The 17,054-nt window shown below is 44.4% G+C and overlaps 1 protein-coding gene across 2 annotated transcripts in view; it reads right to left on the bottom strand.

Annotated features, from left to right (window-relative positions):
* Positions 1–5,739: 5,739 nt before the first annotated feature.
* The window catches only part of VWA8 (von Willebrand factor A domain containing 8), a 338,064-nt gene continuing 326,749 nt past the window's right edge, over positions 5,740–17,054 (bottom strand). For both annotated transcript variants that reach the window (XM_028105773.2, XM_028105791.2), the window contains 3 exons: positions 10,486–10,584; positions 9,042–9,280; positions 5,740–6,721 (listed from right to left, as the gene is read on the bottom strand). In XM_028105773.2, the coding sequence (XP_027961574.2) occupies positions 6,613–6,721; positions 9,042–9,280; positions 10,486–10,584 (447 nt within the window). In that variant the 3' untranslated portion in view covers positions 5,740–6,612. The remainder of the gene's footprint in view (positions 6,722–9,041; positions 9,281–10,485; positions 10,585–17,054) is intronic.

The raw sequence follows: 17,054 nt of genomic DNA, 5'->3' as shown, positions 1-17,054 counted from the left end.
ACATTCTGGGTTTAAGAGGCTCCTGCTGATCTCATTCCAGTCCTCACCAGGATGGAACTCAGGAATTCCACAGCTCCTTCCTCAGGAACCTCCCCATGGCTTGCGTTGCCTGCGTCCCACGGGTGTGGCCCAGCCCTGCTTCTGCGGGGGGGGGGGGGGGGGGTGTGCCTTCCAAGAAGGGTTGTGGCCTCTCAGGGGTGTAAATTCTCTTTGGAAAAGTGCATAGTGCAGGGTAAAAGTTCTCTTGGCAAACTGAAAAAAAAAAATCTGATTGGTTGGCTTCACCAGAGACATGGCCCAGGTGTTGTGGGGCAGGTACCCAATGCTCAAGTGCCTTGCCCTTGCTAGGGAATCACTTCCCTGATGTGCACGCTGCACCTGACTTTGCAAGCCAGATGCCAGAAAGGTGGAGCTTCCTTAAGCAGGACAGCAAAATGCAAATGGAAATCTGGGTATCCCTAAAAAAGCAGGACTGCAGAGAAGCAAGTCACTGCCCATCCACACCTGACAAAGCCTTCGCCATGTGCTCTCGAGAGGATGGAGAGACCACATATGCAGCCCCAGGCAAGACCATCACCCCCAATGAGCCCTTGTCTCGTGCCCGCACGCTCTGTCCCAGGCCTGGTCCCGGGCTTGGGTGATGCTCCAAGCTGCAAGCACCCCCACCCGCTTCTACTTCCTCACTGGAAACTTCATCTCAGCTGGGGCCTGGAGGAAAGCGTGTGAATGAAGGAATTCAAACCAAGATGAGCGTGAAGGATAGCCTGTCAGGGCTATTTGTATTTTAAAAGAGAAGCCCCTCTCTCTGGGAAATGCCACTCTAAAGACAGACCTCAGATGTTAGGGGCGAGGAGCCAGGCCAGCTGCGTGGAGCTGTATTCCAGCCAAGTGACTGACTGTCTGCTCTCAGGCCGTCTTGTGGAATTGCCACAAACTCCCACCTCTGCAGAGAGCATTCCCATTTCTTCCAGTCTCCACCGAGACGTAAGAGAGGGAAAGAGATTCTTTGGTTTGGGCACTGCATATTGAATAGCAGATCTCTGTACTTGAGCCAGCAATGTATGGACATACATATTCTATCAGCGTTGAAAATAGTCATTCAAAAACATCCGAGGCCCCAAAGGACACTTTTCAGGTAAAAATCCCTTCTTTGTCAACTGCAAAATAAACAGGTATATTTCCCAGACCATGTGTTGGTTAACTAAGCCCAGAACCTTCCCGGGTATCCCTTGTCAGCTGCCCTCTTTATTTTTTGTGTGTATCTGAGTTATCTTGACATGTTGCGGAAACCCTCGGGTTCCTCACCAGCCCTGGGCTCTGTGGGACCTCCCCCACCGCCGGACACACACCCCCCCTCCACCCCCGCAGCACCAGGAGCCAAGGCCAAGGCTGGTCAACCGGCTGCCTCCTCAGGGCTGCCATTTGCTTTCCACGGGGCCCGCACCTGCTCCGTTCCGGGCCAGTGTCTTCAGGGCTGAATTTTATATGGGTCAGAAAATATCTGGTAGAAGGAAATGGACCCATTGGCTTTGCTAAGACTCACTCTATTCCTGGAGCCCCAGTGAGAAAACAAACAAACAAAGACCACATCTTAATTAGCGTTGAAATGAAGAAATGCTCAGTCTCGTTAAATTAGCATCAGTATTTATCAATATAAATATATTGCACTTTAAAACCCAACCTTAATGTCCTGTCTGAGTAAACATACTTATTTTTCTTCATTTCAACTAATAAGGCTTCATGTATGGTATCATGAGACCAATTACCCGGAGCTCTTGACAGGCTCATTATTTGCTTGCCCCAGTCTGGCCAGCATAAAGAGACAAACCTGCTGCGGGATGTTCCGACTGACAGTTCCCCCTTCCCTTTCCAGGTCAAACTCTCGCTACTGTTTCTAAGGCTTCAGAGTTGCACGGAAAGTCTTCAGAGTTGCACGGAATTTTAAGAAATCCTGATACTCTGAAACTCCTCTGGGCTCACACCCACCATCTCTGGAATCAGAGTTGATTGGCCAACACGGATTGCTTTTTCAGGGAAAGAGAAAGCACTTTCACAAAGTCTCGAGAAGAGAGGAGCCCCAAGGTGAGTCTGGCGCCTGCCTGGGGGAGAAGACCGTGCGTGGGGGCTGTTGTTCCTTAGAGCTCACGTGTCCCCTGATGAGATTTCTTTGAGCTGAACATGACGTTCTCACCACGCTCTGGGTCCAAACCACCTTAGAAGAGTGTTATCCTTTGCTCCGAGTGGACAAATACCACAAGCGCCACTCGATTTTGAGATTATGTGACTTCGGCATTCCAAAGCCGCGGGCACAGACAGGGTCTCTGTTGGAAGGTGCAAGCCCCAGTCGGCGTTCAGAGTCAAAAAAGAGTGTCAGATCATTTTCAGCTGGGGAGGACTGCTTGGCAAGCATTTTTTCCCCTCTGGAGGAGATTTTTGTTTACAGGATTTAACAATGAAAACCTCCCTCCCCGCCCCCCCGCCCCCCCACAATTGCGCATTGTTCGGCTTGCAGCACTAAGGTCAGCTCCGGGCACCCAGTAGTTTTCCAATTCCTGATCTTTTTGATCCCACTGTGCAGATCAGCAGATAGGGAGTTTTATTTTAAGGCAGCAAAATGCAAAGTGAGAGACAATGGGCAGAAATCTTATGAATGACTGTCTAACAGAAGTATCTGCCCAGCTGATGGGGGAAAGCCCTGCTTGTCCAAATCTAATGATGTTTTTGTAGCTTTTAGAATTGCATATTCTGTCAGTAACACTATATTGTTCGGGTAATGGGTTTAGGTGCCCAAATCCTCTGTATAGTAGGGGCTGTTTGTGGGGTTCTGGAGGCAAAAACACACTGAGATGATGTGGTTCTTCTAAGATGTGTGAGGCACAGAGTCAATTGGCTCTATGAGATACAGAAACAGGGACTATAGTGTTAGAGATAATTTGGTTCAACTTTTTAAATTTAAATAATTTTAAATAGATGAAGCAACTGAGACCCAGAAGTGACAAGCCCAAGTTCACACATCACAGCAGCATCTAGAACTTCCTTTCTACTGAGTAATTCTACTTAGAGTTTATAAATTCTTCCACCACAAGATCGAACACTGGAATTCCTTTCCATTACCTGTAGTACTTTCATCGCAGGAAATCTAAGAAAGGTAAAGGAAAGGCAATGGTCAGAACTTTATGATACTACCCTGGCCAGAAAGTGGGAGCAAATTAGCCTCTTCATCAAAGTATTTTAAAAAGCCAGATATGTTACTGGTTGGAATAATTTTTTTGAAAGTGGACATTTTATTTCCTAAGTTGAAAAAGTAAGGTACAATTTGCTAAATACCAACGGACATGTGACTATTCTTTGATGCGATTCCAGAAAAAAAGTTGTCCAGGCAGGATATGTTGGCTTAGAACTTGTGGAATCTCTCTCCTAACTGCGATTGTTGGGCCATAATGGAAAGAGGACACACTGGGTAGCCACCCTCCTGTTGCCCCAGCCCCCTACCTCTCTGCTCCGTTCGTGGAGGAATTTAGTTCTGGCTGAGCTGACAGGCGCAGGAAGGAGCCAGGTGGAGGGAGGGTTGAAGCCTCTGGAGCTGGCCGTTCAGGAACACTGAACGATGCTGTCCACGGAGAGCTACTTCTAAATGGCTTTCAAAGCCCTCGAGTTTGTTCAGAGAAAATCCTACTGGCATTGATGGATTTCTCCTCCTCTGACAGTTCACAGGAAAGAATTAAATGATTCATTCCAAACGTGACAGGCTCAAGTACTCCTGCTCGGATCTACTCCTTGCGGCTGGGCTCGCTGGAGGTGCCCCATGTGTGATGAGGTCATCTTGCTGGGGCACACAAAAGATTCCCGGGAGGGATACACAACACATAGACGGCGGCGGCCATTCATAGGCTTCGTTCCTCCCGGTGCTCATGGGTCACAATGAACCTTCTCAGCATTACACGGGCTCACTACGGGAAGAGCTGGTTTAGAGGCCTTTCAGTAGAACCCCCCCCTGAGGCAAACAATGCATTTATTATAATGTCTTGGCCCTGGGGGGGCCTGGGAACAGCTTGGAGTGGCCTATAATTAAGTACATTTAATAATAAAGGCACAAACTTCTTAGGTATTCCAAGAAGTGAAAATAACCTTCTCAGCTACCCTCTCTCCGCTCCCCTTCCCCATCATCTTTCCCTTTTACAACTAAGTCAGGAGTTACATGTTTTTGTTTGTGTGTGTGTGTGTGTGTGTGTGTGTGTGTTTTAAAATAACAATTGCAAGGATGTCTGGCCAGTGGGGAAAGGGAAATTGAATTATATGAGAACATTCTTCCCATGTTAAAAAAAATGGCTTCTGCTCACTCAGGTAGTTAGGGCACAGGCAGGATTTGTTAAAAGGCCATTCTGTTACTAACTCTTGGATTCTGGGCGAAGCATTTGGGGTCTTTGACCCTCCCGCAGAGGGGGCACCCCCAGGGGTTAAGCTGCCGCTGAGCCCAGGAAGGCCTGTGAGAGGTGTCCCTCCCGCAGTGGCTCCTGTCCTGGGTCCCCACACGCTCCTCTGAGTGCCCGAGTGTGTGCAGGGAGAGTGCCAGGGAGAGGAAGAAGGCTCCCCGAACCTGGTCAGGCTGCAAGAAGACAAAGGAGCCAAGAAGGCAAGAGCTCTCCTTCCGTAAGAATAATCCATGAAAGGGGCCGGCGCAGCCCCGCTGGGCCCCCACCTGACTGTGAGTGTGGACTGTTTTCTTGAACTTTCCTACGCCTCGATTTCCTTATTTGTCAAGAAGGATGTTAAGAGAACAGTGAATAGTCAATTGTCCAGTTTTGGGAAGTGACTTACTTGCCTTATCTGTAAAATGAGTTAAGAAATACCTGTTTTACATGCATCGTTGTGAGGGTGGAATGGAACGATGCCTGAAGTCCCGTCGCATACCTGGGACATCTTAAGTACTCAGTAAATGCTAGTGGTTGTTGCTGTTATTACTATTACTGTTGCTAATTCGGTTACAGTTTTGAAGGTATTATTGGATTGAAACTGCATCACTGGCTGATTCAATACGCAGAGCGCAGAGCGCGTGTCTGGCTGGAAAAACGAGACGAGCCACGTGAGGTCACTGGACAGGACAGCACTGGGAACCGGGTTGCTTTATTTCTTTGACAGTTGATAGGGAGTTGGGGTGGAGGAACAGACGCGTGTTTTCTTTCCTATAATGGATTCAAATGAAATGAATCAGTACAATGTCACACTATATGGGCAAGTAAGGTAATATTATTAACAAGACTAATTCCTCCAACTCGTGACAAGAAAGTACACATCCATTGGTGCTCCCCGCAATTTTGACTTTGCATCACTGGTGGAAGGGAACTTCTTACGTGGTTGAACAGAGCCTGACTCTGGCTGTGGCATTTGATTTTAAACAAAGTGACATCGGACCTGTTGATAAATAAAGGTCAGCCTAAGAGTAGGTGGGAATAAGGTGCACTTTGAAAGAAAAAAGAATGAATCTTGAAAAGGGAGTTTCTTTTTTTTAACAGCTAAAGAAATCTCCAGTTCCCATTCAATTCAAACATACTGCCTTGTTCTTACTTTGCTTTAAGTAGAACCATAAGTGTTTTGTTATTTTGAGCATGACACTTTGGACACCGAAATATGTGAAACTTGTGAGAAGTACTGGAGGAACAAGACGACACAGGAAGTTCAAGGCAAGACAGCCTTTATCCTTCCACGTTGGCAGCATGGAAACAGGACGTTTGCTCTTCATTATTTAAAGAGTCTTTTATTTTTTTTTTATTTTTTTAAAAGATTTTATTTATTCATTTGACAGAGAGAGAGAGAACAAGTAGGCAGAGAGGCAGGCAGAGGGAGAGGGAGGAGCAGGCTCCCCGCAGAGCAGGGAGCCCGATGTGGGGCTCGATCCCAGGACCCTGGGACCATGACCTGAGCCGAAGGCAGCAGCTTAACCAACTGAGCCACCCAGGTGCCCCTTAAAGAGTCTTTTAAAAAGTCAAATGGGAAAGGAAGCGATGCAGGGATCTTCTGATTCCTTTTGGCTTTGGCCAAGAAAATGGAATTATTGAAAAAAAACCTAACCTTTTATAAAATACTGCTGTTAGGAGGCTTTGCAGTGGGTTAAATACTATAAAAATCATTGTTTGCTGGGCAATCAAGGGTGGAGGAGAAAATAAAAATAATGATTGGGCAGGAGCAGATTGGGTGAGTTTACACGGGCTTGTATCTCAATGACAGAACATGGCATCAGAATCACTTCTGTTACCTCAGGTGACCAGACGTTGTGTTAAGGCAAAAGCAAGGAATTCTCTTTCCCTCAGGTTTCTGGATACACACTAAGCACCATAGTTCTCAAACCGCCTTCCTTGACCCCTGACCTTTTATAAAACGCCGGTCAGCTCGCTTCCCTGCGAACCCATCACTGGTGGTAGATTTCCACGCGCAAGCTCCCTCTGGCTGCTTTCCTGAATTCTGATCCCTGAGCGAGCCCAGGAAGCGCCAGGAATGCCAGAATCCTTCAGTCACTGCGCAGGTTCCTTTATAGATGTCGTCTTTTCTTCAGGGGACTCTTTATTCCTATCATATTTTACATCCCGGGGTCAGCAAGGTGAAGAAGGGCCCATCCTAAACAGTGGACAGCATGGTGGAGGTGAAGATCTGTTGTAAAATCTGGGGGATGTCCTTGGTATCCATGGCAACGAAGGACCGGCCAGCTGGTAGAGTTCTCTGAAGCCTGCCCAGATGGAAAGGGAAAGAAAATTACCATTGCAAATGGGGGCTACCTCCTGCCCCCGAAAACCACAGCATCCAAAGGAAGTGTTTACTTTCTAATACCTTGCCCCTGCCTGCAAGGGAATGGGCTGTCAGCAGGCAATGAAAGGCTCGGAAGGGCCACAGAACAGAGAGAGGCACACTGAGAGCAGTGAACCAAAAGAAAGGTCTTTTCAGTGAGAAAGTCAGTTAATTTGAAAAGAAGAAATTTCTTTCCTTTCATTACTGTCATTTCCCGGTATTCCCTTGGCAGAACAGAGCCCTAGGGACGAATCTGGGATTAGCTCACCTGGATCCAGCAAATGCGTTGGCCTCACCCTGTGCTTCTAAGTGCTTTGCCTGCCTTAGAACACAGACCCAGAAAAATGTTGCCCGGCCAAACCGCAGGTGGTTCTTTCTTTCTTTCCCTCTCTCTCTCTCTCTCTCTCTCTCTCTCATTTTTCCCCCCTCACATCATACAACGTGAAGGACAATCCGACTTACGCAGTTGCAGCTTTGATGACACCAAGGTTATATAGGCTTAGGATAATTTTTTTTTTAATGGCCATTTATCATCTGGAACAAAGGGCCATTTTGAAAGCAATGAAAGTACAAGACACATTTCTATCCAAAAGAACGCCTCCTTTCACTGTGCCAACAAAGTTTGGTTTTAGAATGACATTTAATAAAAGTCAACCATCCTGTGTAGTATCATACATTTGGCATGCCTGGTAGACCAGCTAATTCTGCAACATATCTTTTGCCAGTGGATGTTGGACCATTTCCCTAGGAAACCACAAGGGTATTATTGTACTTTCTTAAGTATTCAAACAGGATCTGTTCACTAGAAAGACAAAATAGCTATTTCAGCTCAACCAGTATTTGTTGAACTTGCTGTCTGCTTAATACTGGGCTGGTCCTGAAGGAAATCTGGATAGAAAAAAGCACGGTTTGCATTCGAGGACATGAAAGTTCTAGAAGAGGCAAAAATATAAAACTGAGAAAAATGCAGTCAGTTGTAGTGAAGTGACTGTAACGACATGATACTAAGGCAGTTTTTGTTTTTTTTTTTTTGAAAGATTTTATTTACTTACTTGACAGCAAGAGAGGGACATGAGCAGGGGGGAGTGAGAGAGGGAGAAGCAGGCTTCCTGCTGAGCAGGGAGCCCCATGCGGACCTTGACCCTGGGACCATAACCTGAGCCAAAGGCAGCAGACGCTTAACGACTGAGCCATCCAGGCGCCCCCTAAGGCAGTTCTTAACCTTACTCTGCAATCCTGCAGCAAGGCAAAGGGAATAGAAAAAGATGCCAGCTCTTTGGAGGTCTATACAGGGCTCTGTATCTCAGAGTGTGACAGACAAGTAAAAGACAGGAATAGCAAAAAGGTATGTGTTCTGGGCAGGAATGTTATTTTTGGGGGGTGGGGGCAATATACTTTCGTTTGTGTTTTCTGCTGCATACAAATATTTCGAGCAGAGAAAAATCCCAAGTTCTTTCTGTTTATAACTCAAAAAGATAAATGTTAGTGTGTTTGAGAAATCAAATCCAGATCTCTCCTTTTAGTTCATCCACAGTGGTATTTGTTATCCGACTATAAACTTCTCTACTGATTATTCCACATGTTCAGTGTAGCATCTTACTATATATTCTGTCTTACATTGTCTCCCAGTGCTTCACCTGCCTGTCTCCCCAGTGAGAAGGGTTATATATACACATATAAAGGGGGGTACCTAAGTAGACAGATAGACATCCATATATTATCCCTGTATGTCATGTCTCTCTGTCTGTATACAGGTACACACTATACATACATATGTGCACATTTTATATATTATTTATATACACATTTTATAGACACACACATACATACACACAATCTCTTATACTAGGAAAAGTTTGCTACTTTGATGTTTGCTACTTTGAATATGATTTGATCATGAAATCGTATTTAAAGTAATTGAACTGATTAGAACTGAGCTTGAGACCTTGATGTTAAGGGCAAAATATATAAAATACTGCCTAATTTATTAGCAGACAAATCAATTTGTTAATTATTCTATTGTTGGATTAAATATAAGATGAAAAATAATTAATTTAAAACTATTATTGCTCATTCAAACATAAACTAGGGCATTATACCCTCTCAACCAGACTATCATATCAGCTCCTTGCGGGTAGCAACTCTGCTGGCTACTCTTCTTTCTTCTCTCCCACTGCCCCTCAGGATGCCAATCCCATGAAATGGCAGGCACTCAAGCGTCTCTATACTTGTCCTTTGCTGTATCTTGAGGTGACACTTACCTGGTTGCTTGATCACCTAAAGATCCAATGAAAATGGCAAAAGCATTTACTTGAGGGTTACTTGTCAGGATTTGGGCAAACTTGGCAGGATGTATTCCATATCGTGACAGGTTTGCATCACTTAGGACGATGACAAAGTACTCGTCAGCTTCTTCTTTGACAATCTCCTTGATGGCATGTTGTGTCCCCTCTAACGTGTGGTCCCCACTCATGCAGAACTGAGCATGGGCATGCATTGTCTGGGAGGAAGAGATGTTGCACAGAAGCCAAGGGTGAGAAACTTTGTAAACGAACATCATGATATTTCTATTGACCATGAGAATGCACCAATACCAATTATTACACTTGAATAGGAAATCTCTAAGTGAGTTCTAGTTAATTTGCACCTTAGAGTGACAACAGTACACAGTGATATTTGTATGTGGTTAAGACTTTTGTTAGAAACAGGAAATGTTCCCAAACTTTCCCAGCTGCACTGACTCTTGAAACTCAAGCTGCCATTTAAAGTGAGAAAATCGAAGAAAACATAAAACTTGGCATCTCACATACACACACACACACACACACACACACACACACACACACACACACAGAGTGGTAGGCAGAATTCCAAGATGGTCCCTAAGATTCCTGCCCCCTGGTATACACAGACTGCATAATCCTTTCCCCTTAAATGTGGGCAAGACCTGTGAATATACATGACATGGGAGAAAAGTGAGGAATGGGTTGAATTTCTAATAAAGTTGTAACACTAAACACTGTACTTACAACAACAGCCATGGAGGAAATTTACTTTAAGCCCATGGTGTGTGTGTGTTTCTACTCTAGATCTAAGTATGTGAAATTGAATTTATCATTAGAAAATACTAAGGACATAAAATTGGGGTTGGAGAGTACTCTAAAAGGGGTCATTCTTTTTCTTCTACTGAAATGTGTAGGAGCTAAGAAGAACTGTATAGGATACAGGAGGGGACCCAGGCTGTAGAATCTGGATATAATCCGGTACTCTGAAAATACGTAGGCAACAAAATTTAAAATTTGTCGAGTGGAGGGAGCCTGGGTGGCTCAGTCATTAAGCGTCTGCCTTCGGCTCAGGTCATGGTCCCAGGGTCCTGGGATCGAGCCCTCCATCGGGCTCTCTGCTCTGCGGGAAGCCTGCTTCTCCCTCTCCCACTCCCCCTGCTTGTGTTCCCTCTGTCACTGTCTCTCTCTCTCTGTCAAAATATAAATAAATAAATAAAAAATCTTTAAAATTTGTAGAGTGGAGAAAAGGATTTTAGGCACGATGAGTGTTTTCCCAGTGTAATGCTTGAATGCCTGTAAAACAGAGTCTTTTTCTTCCCTGTAACTCCTGCTGCTTCAGTGAATCTTTTCAGTGATCAGAAGATACTTTATGTCATCTGGTGGAAGTTTTCACAATGGAGAGGTGATTTATTGTATTTACCTTCAGAATTTCTAGTCTTTGCTTATTGTCCTTGGGGATTTTGTTAAGTGGAACTAGACCAATGTTGTAGCCATCTCCAGAATGTCCAACGATGTCATACTACAGAGAGAATTAGAGAGTTAGAAGCCTCTGTCCACTAAAGAACTGTCATCAGACCTATAAGCCTCCAACTTTTTGGGTTGCTACTATGCAGACATGCTCAACGGAATGCCATGGAGAAATACAGAGAGACAGATGTGTGTCTATCAACAAAGGCAGATAAACTCCAGGCTCCATCACTTCTGGTCCATCCTTTTATGTGATTTCTCCCGCAGCAGGAGGTAGAAGGGGCTTCGGGGGGCTACCAAGAATTTCATTCTTAACTCTCAGGGGAGAGTTCAAATAAATCACACACACACACACACACACACACACACACACAGTGGTAGGTCGAATTCCAAGGTGGCCCCCAAGATTCCTGCCCCCTGGTATACACAGCCTGTGTAAGCCTCTCCCCTCAAGTGTGGGCAGGACCTGTGAATATGATAGGATGTTGCTTGTGATTATTTATGTTATGTGGCAAAGGGGATTTTGCAGATGTAATTAAGGTTGCTAATCAATCGACTTTGAGTTCATCAAAAAGGGAGATTATCTGGACGGGCCTAATTTAATCATATAAACCCTACAAAGCATAGTTTTTCCGGCTGGTAGCAGAAGGGAAAGACAGAGAGACTTGAAGTATGGGGGGATGTGACATGTGAGAATTATCTGTGGCTGAGATGGGGAGGTTGATGGGGTGAGGCCCAGAGAGTGGCATCCAGGAATGACCCTGGCTGACAGCCAGCAAGGGAACAGGGACCTCCATCCTACAATCCCAAGGAACTGAACTCTGCCAACATCCAAAGGGGCTCGACAGCAGAGCCCCTAAGTAGGAAGCCCGGTCTGACTGACATCCTGATTCCAGCCTTATGAGATCCTGAGCAGAGAACCCAGCTGAGCCTTCCCAGACTCCCAAACTCCAGATCCAGGACCTAATAGATGGGTATTGCTTTCAGACACCATGTTTGCAGTAACGTGCCACACAGCAATAGAAAACACATAGACTTTTTTTCCTGAACGCAAAAGTGAAATCTATTCACCACAGAAATTACAGAAAAGCACAAAAAAGCAAGAATTATTCATGATCCCATTATTCAAAGATAACATCTGTTAATGTTTTGTTGTGTAAGTTTTGAGGCTTTTACTTCCTTTCAGTGTATGTCTAAGAGGTTGTACATTCACACACACACACACACACACACACACACACACACACACACACACCACACACACACACCCCACATCAACAGAATTTTCAACTGAAATGGATTATGTTCACCATGTGGGTTTTATAATCTGCTTTTATACTTTAGTGTATGACATATATTTTTCGAATTTAGGAAATACCTTTTCAATTCTCTGTCTTACAATGCACATGAGAAAAGGCTAGAGCTGAGAGTGGGGTGCAGCATTTTTATGGAACGTGGAAAGAAGTTTGGGACCTTGAAGCAACTATAAGTGGAGCAAGGTGGTTCTTAACTGTTGGGTTTGCTCCCAAATTCCCTTCTCCCCTCCCATCTCCCTCTAAGAATTTTTATGATGCTGATGTGAAAGTTAGAATAGACCTCATGGTATCTGGGCCACTGGGGCATCTGCAAAGAAAACTGAGTGTGGGCAAAAGATTTTCGGGAGTATTGGGAATACCACTGAGGGACAAAATGCTTAAGATTCACCGCTTTCTATTCACCAACTGACCGCCCATCAACAGCTGTCTTTTGAACACCTACCATGTGTAAAACATGACTCTAGGTGTTGTAGGGGAATGCAATAATTTCTTTTCATGTCTATTCCTTTTTAAGTTCCTTGTTGAGTTCTTTGAGGCCATATCTTATTCATCTTTGAATTTTAGTATCTGTGAGTGTGCCTGGTGTGTTTATTGCACAGATGCAATCATGTTGGGGCAATAAGCAGCTTTCCTTTCCCATGTGGGCTACATTCTTTTACAAATAAGCTGTTTGGAAGCTGGAATGCATTTTTCCCCACCATGTGATAAATGGTGGTTAGCCCAACCTAGCTGACAAAAAACCCCATACTGTAACTGAAACCATTGTACTTAAAATGAAAAGAAGTAGAAAAATTCCCGTTGAAATAATTTTTATGCAAAAAAGAGTGAGTCAGAAGGCAAGTTGGGTTCGTTGTGAAACATGCTGAAATTGTGCATTTGGGGAGGTTCATTTTGGACGTGCTGAAATTGTGCATTTTGGGAGGTTTGTTTTGGACGTGCTGAAATTGTGCATTTGGGGAGGTATCAGAGTGGAAGTCTATTTCATGGAGTCAGAGATGTGGCTGTCCTCCCCAGGAGGGAAACATGTCTGCCAAGGGCAAACGCATAGAGAAGAGCAGAGGACCCCTTCGGCTGAATCCTGGGGAGTACCCTCCTCAGAGGGTGGAAGAAGGACACACAGCTGAGTGGGGAAGACAGGAGAGACAGCACTTGGCGCAGCTGGGTAAGGGGACAGCTGTGGGCAATCTGTGTGTTAGGGCCTCAGGGGGTGGTTTGCAACTGTGCTGAATTACAGTAACCACAGCCATCCCAGAGAATGGGGTCTAGTGACCTCTGGGCCTCAGAATCAACAGCGACCTCTATGGGGACAAGATTAATGAAAAGTTTGTGGGATAAGAAAGAAAAATGGAACAGCATCTAGAGGGGGCGTTGGGGGAGAGGTGTCTCTGCATTTTGCAGGTGGCAGAGAGGACGCAGTGGGGAAGGAGATCAGGGTCATAGTCAGAGGCTCTAGTTTGGAGGAGGGAGGACACTCCTTTTTCTGAGCTAAAATAGGCAGAAAAATTGGGAATGGACAGAGATAAGTGTATAATTGGAAGGGACCAGTGTACAAATGAAGGCCCATGTAAGATATCTAAATATTTAAAATCTATAAATCAGGCTAGAAATTGTTAAATAAGATCGATTCTATTCTCCTTCTTTGATCAATAAATATAGATTATAATGACCTGGAGAGAAAGGAGTCCTTAAGTTCTGTGTAAGAACAGGGCGGTGTGGGCCGCACTGGCCCCTGGCTTGCAGCCCAGGCCCTTCTCTTGCTGTAGCTGGCTCTGTCCCATTCCCTGAGGTGCCTCCTCTGCACGTGTGTGCGTACCCAGCTCTCTCGCTGCCGCACACCATCACAGCCCTCCATACGGTCGCCCCTCGGCCATACCTCGGACCTGGGTGTTCGCTCCATTGGCCAGTCTGCCCTGAGAAGATGGACCTAAGAAAGAGGCCCACGTAGACCCTGGAAGCAGGCCTGGCCTCATCGGAGGTTTCTTGGGGGATCCCAAAAACCGGGAGCATGACTGAAAAATTGGCTCTAACTGGGCATACCCCCTTGGCCCCACAGACTCTTCACTTCATGGGAGGGGTATGGTCAGAGGAGGGCCAGAGTGGGGTCTTGGGCAGAGGCTGGGACATTATTCTAGACTTGGTTTTAAGATTTTTTTTTTTATTAATACCAAAATGATACAAAAGAATTGTGGGAGAAATTGACTAATACATTAAAAATGCTTGATAACAAATGCTTTCTAAGGATGTAATAAATTCCATATGTAAAAAAATATCTCCTTAGGATAGTTTGCTATCAATCTAGTGAAAAGGTAACAATTTGAACCCTAAAAACTGTATAGCCCTTGACAATGGTTAACTGCAGTACTGGCTTCAGTAGATGCCCAAGGTCGCCCTTCAGCACCGGCATTGGCCCAGATGTGGAGAAAGCCTGCCCGATTCCTCCCTGGAAGCATACTTGAGGCTCTGTCAAGTCTGACTGGACAATGGTCACGGCAGGAACTGTTTCAAGCCAAGAATAAAGCTGTCCTGGGAAGGTGCCAGGCAGGCTGCTTTTGTTAGGAGCCTGGTGAAGTAATCTGTTAAACAGGATCTTACACAGGAGGGGATAAGATCAGTTCCTTGAAACAGAAGTAGGTTTCTCTTATTTGGCTGAGGCAATGTATTAGACTTTTTCCTCCCTATTAACTGAAGGTTAAAATTCTTCGTAATCAGATGACCGTGGATGAGACTATATGAATATGTATTTGACCATGTCGTCTGCTCACAGGGGTGACGTAACTGGTTAGTACAAGGAAAAGAGTTGATTATTAAACAAAGAGCAGCCAAATGAGCTGCTGGACGGTCTTTATCAAAAACAGATATTGGCTGATTAAATATTTCAGAAACATTTTAGTAACTGTCCATCTATCACTTGCTTGACCGATCTACCAAACTACCTACCTACCATTTTTTTGCCCAGGAGAAGAAAGCGTACTATCCTTTTCCACACAAGTGAGATAAAGACAGGTGAACTGCCGATCTCCCTTTCTTCCTCCCTCTCTTCTTCCCTTTCCTCCTTCTCCCCCCCCGGCCCCTTTCCTCTTCCTTTCTTTATTTGCGGTAAGGAAAGTGCTATTTGCAGAAGGATCCGCCTTTGTCTGTGCTGGGTTAGTACTGCAAAGACTGAGAAGACACACCTAAAGAACAGGATGGGGCTTATAAAATGGTTTGCAGGCTCTGGTTCTCATTTTCCAGACAGGCTTGGGGATTATTCTGCGCCCAAAGTAAATAAAATGGTTGAGAGGAATCCAAAGTACGTCCAAATGCGGAGCATTCCCTGGTGTTACTGTAGATCATTTTAAGCTTCCATTAAAACCAATACTTCTATGTCATAATTATCTAGTATCTGCTATCCAAGGACCCCAACACGTTTTACAGACAGAAATTTGCTAATCCTCAAAACTGTCTGGGCTAAGGGAAAAAAGTACTCATTCATTTCCATTCTCTAACACCTGATCCTGCCATTCACCCAGTCTCATTCCTGCTGTGATCTCTGTCAAGTCAGACTTGACAGGGTCTCAAGCATGCTTCTGCATGTGGAGGATCAGAGAGTCATTAAATAAAAACCTCACTGTCATTATCAACCCCTCTAACATTTTAGATCGTAACTTTTTTTTGAGCAGCTCAAAATTTATATCATCATGATTTCTCTACTTCCCACGGTCTCCCGAGTCCTTGTAGAGTCTTGCTTTTAGCACACACATAAATAATAAACCGCAGTAGTAAGGAACAGCCTCAATGAGAGAAGGCCAATTTTAATACTTCTTTGCTTTAAAAGCTTGCTTTAAATGCCCTTTTGCTATGTTTTCTTTTGAAAATCTCATTCATCTAGAGAAAGGCATAACAAATGAAAACAAATGCTGAGTTTCAGTCCAAAACACATTTATCAGCAAATAAGAAGGCTGATTTGTGATACTGAGACTGCAAAGAAATCTCAGCTTAGAATAAAGAACCACTAATGGTTTTTAAAAAGATTTTATTTATTTGAGAGAGAGAGAGAAAGACAGAGAGAGTGCACGAGAAGGGGGAGGGTCAGAGGGAAAAGCAGACTCCCTGGGAGTCTGATGCACTGCTCCGTCCTGGTACTCTGGGGAACGGGATTGGATCAGGATCTCAACCTGAGCTGAAGGCAGACGCTTCACCGACTGAGCCACCCAGGCATCCCCTAGCATTTTTTTTTTTTTTTTTTAACGAATAAGATTGATTTATGTTTAGGTTTCTATGGGGAAGGATAATCTTCTGCTAACTTTAGGAAAGGCTTTGCTTTATTACACATCCACATTATAACTAGGTATGAAACAATCATCTGAGGCTGTTTCTGAAGACCAACGATGTGTGAAATTCTAATCTCCTTCTAGAAATCCAAGTACACCATTCTAAAATGGCACCATTGACAGTGGGCAGCAAAGGCTTAGAAGATGAATATGTGATTTAGAAGGTCAAGAGAAGTGCCAACAGAATCCTAAAGTGTTAGTTAGCCAGTAAGCTACAGTAGCTAGCTAGCTCACCTTTTTTCATATCACAGAAGTCAGTGTAGAAAGAAGGATCTGAAGGTCAAGGAAGGATTCTAGACTTAGCTCCGATATTAACAAGCTTCTTGACCTAGGGCAAGTCACTGAACTTTTCTAAATCTCGTTTCTACCTTATAAATAATGCCAGTGTAGATGACCTCTAACATAACATGCTTATACGTCACTTAACCTCTCTGACAAACAGGAATAATCTCTGTTTTATCTAACCTCACAGGGTCACTGAAAGTAGAATGTCAATGTTTGTATAGTTCTTCATAGTTTATAAACTGCTTCTATATATCTCATCTCATCTTGATTCTCTTCACAAACTTCGGGGTGGGTATTCTTAACCTCATTTCTTTCACAAATGAAGAAATGAATGCCTGGAGAGATGAACAGCCTTTCTTAAGGTCAGAAATCGAGTGTTGGCAGAGGTAGAAGCCGAACTCAGGTGCCCCGACTCTAAATCCAATGTCTTTACCATAGAGAAATAATCATTCCCTAACTGTTCCCCTCCCTACCCTCCCCCACCCAACCTCTTTGGTCAATACTTCTACAGCAACAATCGAGTCCATTCTGAATTCTTCTTTCATTTTGAATGGACCCAGAGAACTCTGTACACCCTTCTTTGGTCTTATCTCCATGTTGCAATAAGAATT

Source organism: Eumetopias jubatus, unplaced genomic scaffold (assembly GCF_037043125.1).
Source record: "Eumetopias jubatus isolate StellerSeaLion01/CBP00866 unplaced genomic scaffold, mEumJub1_p1.0 scaffold_3, whole genome shotgun sequence".
In the NCBI taxonomy this organism is placed as follows: Eukaryota; Metazoa; Chordata; class Mammalia; order Carnivora; family Otariidae; genus Eumetopias; species Eumetopias jubatus.
This window is presented reverse-complemented; position numbering and strand designations above follow the sequence as displayed.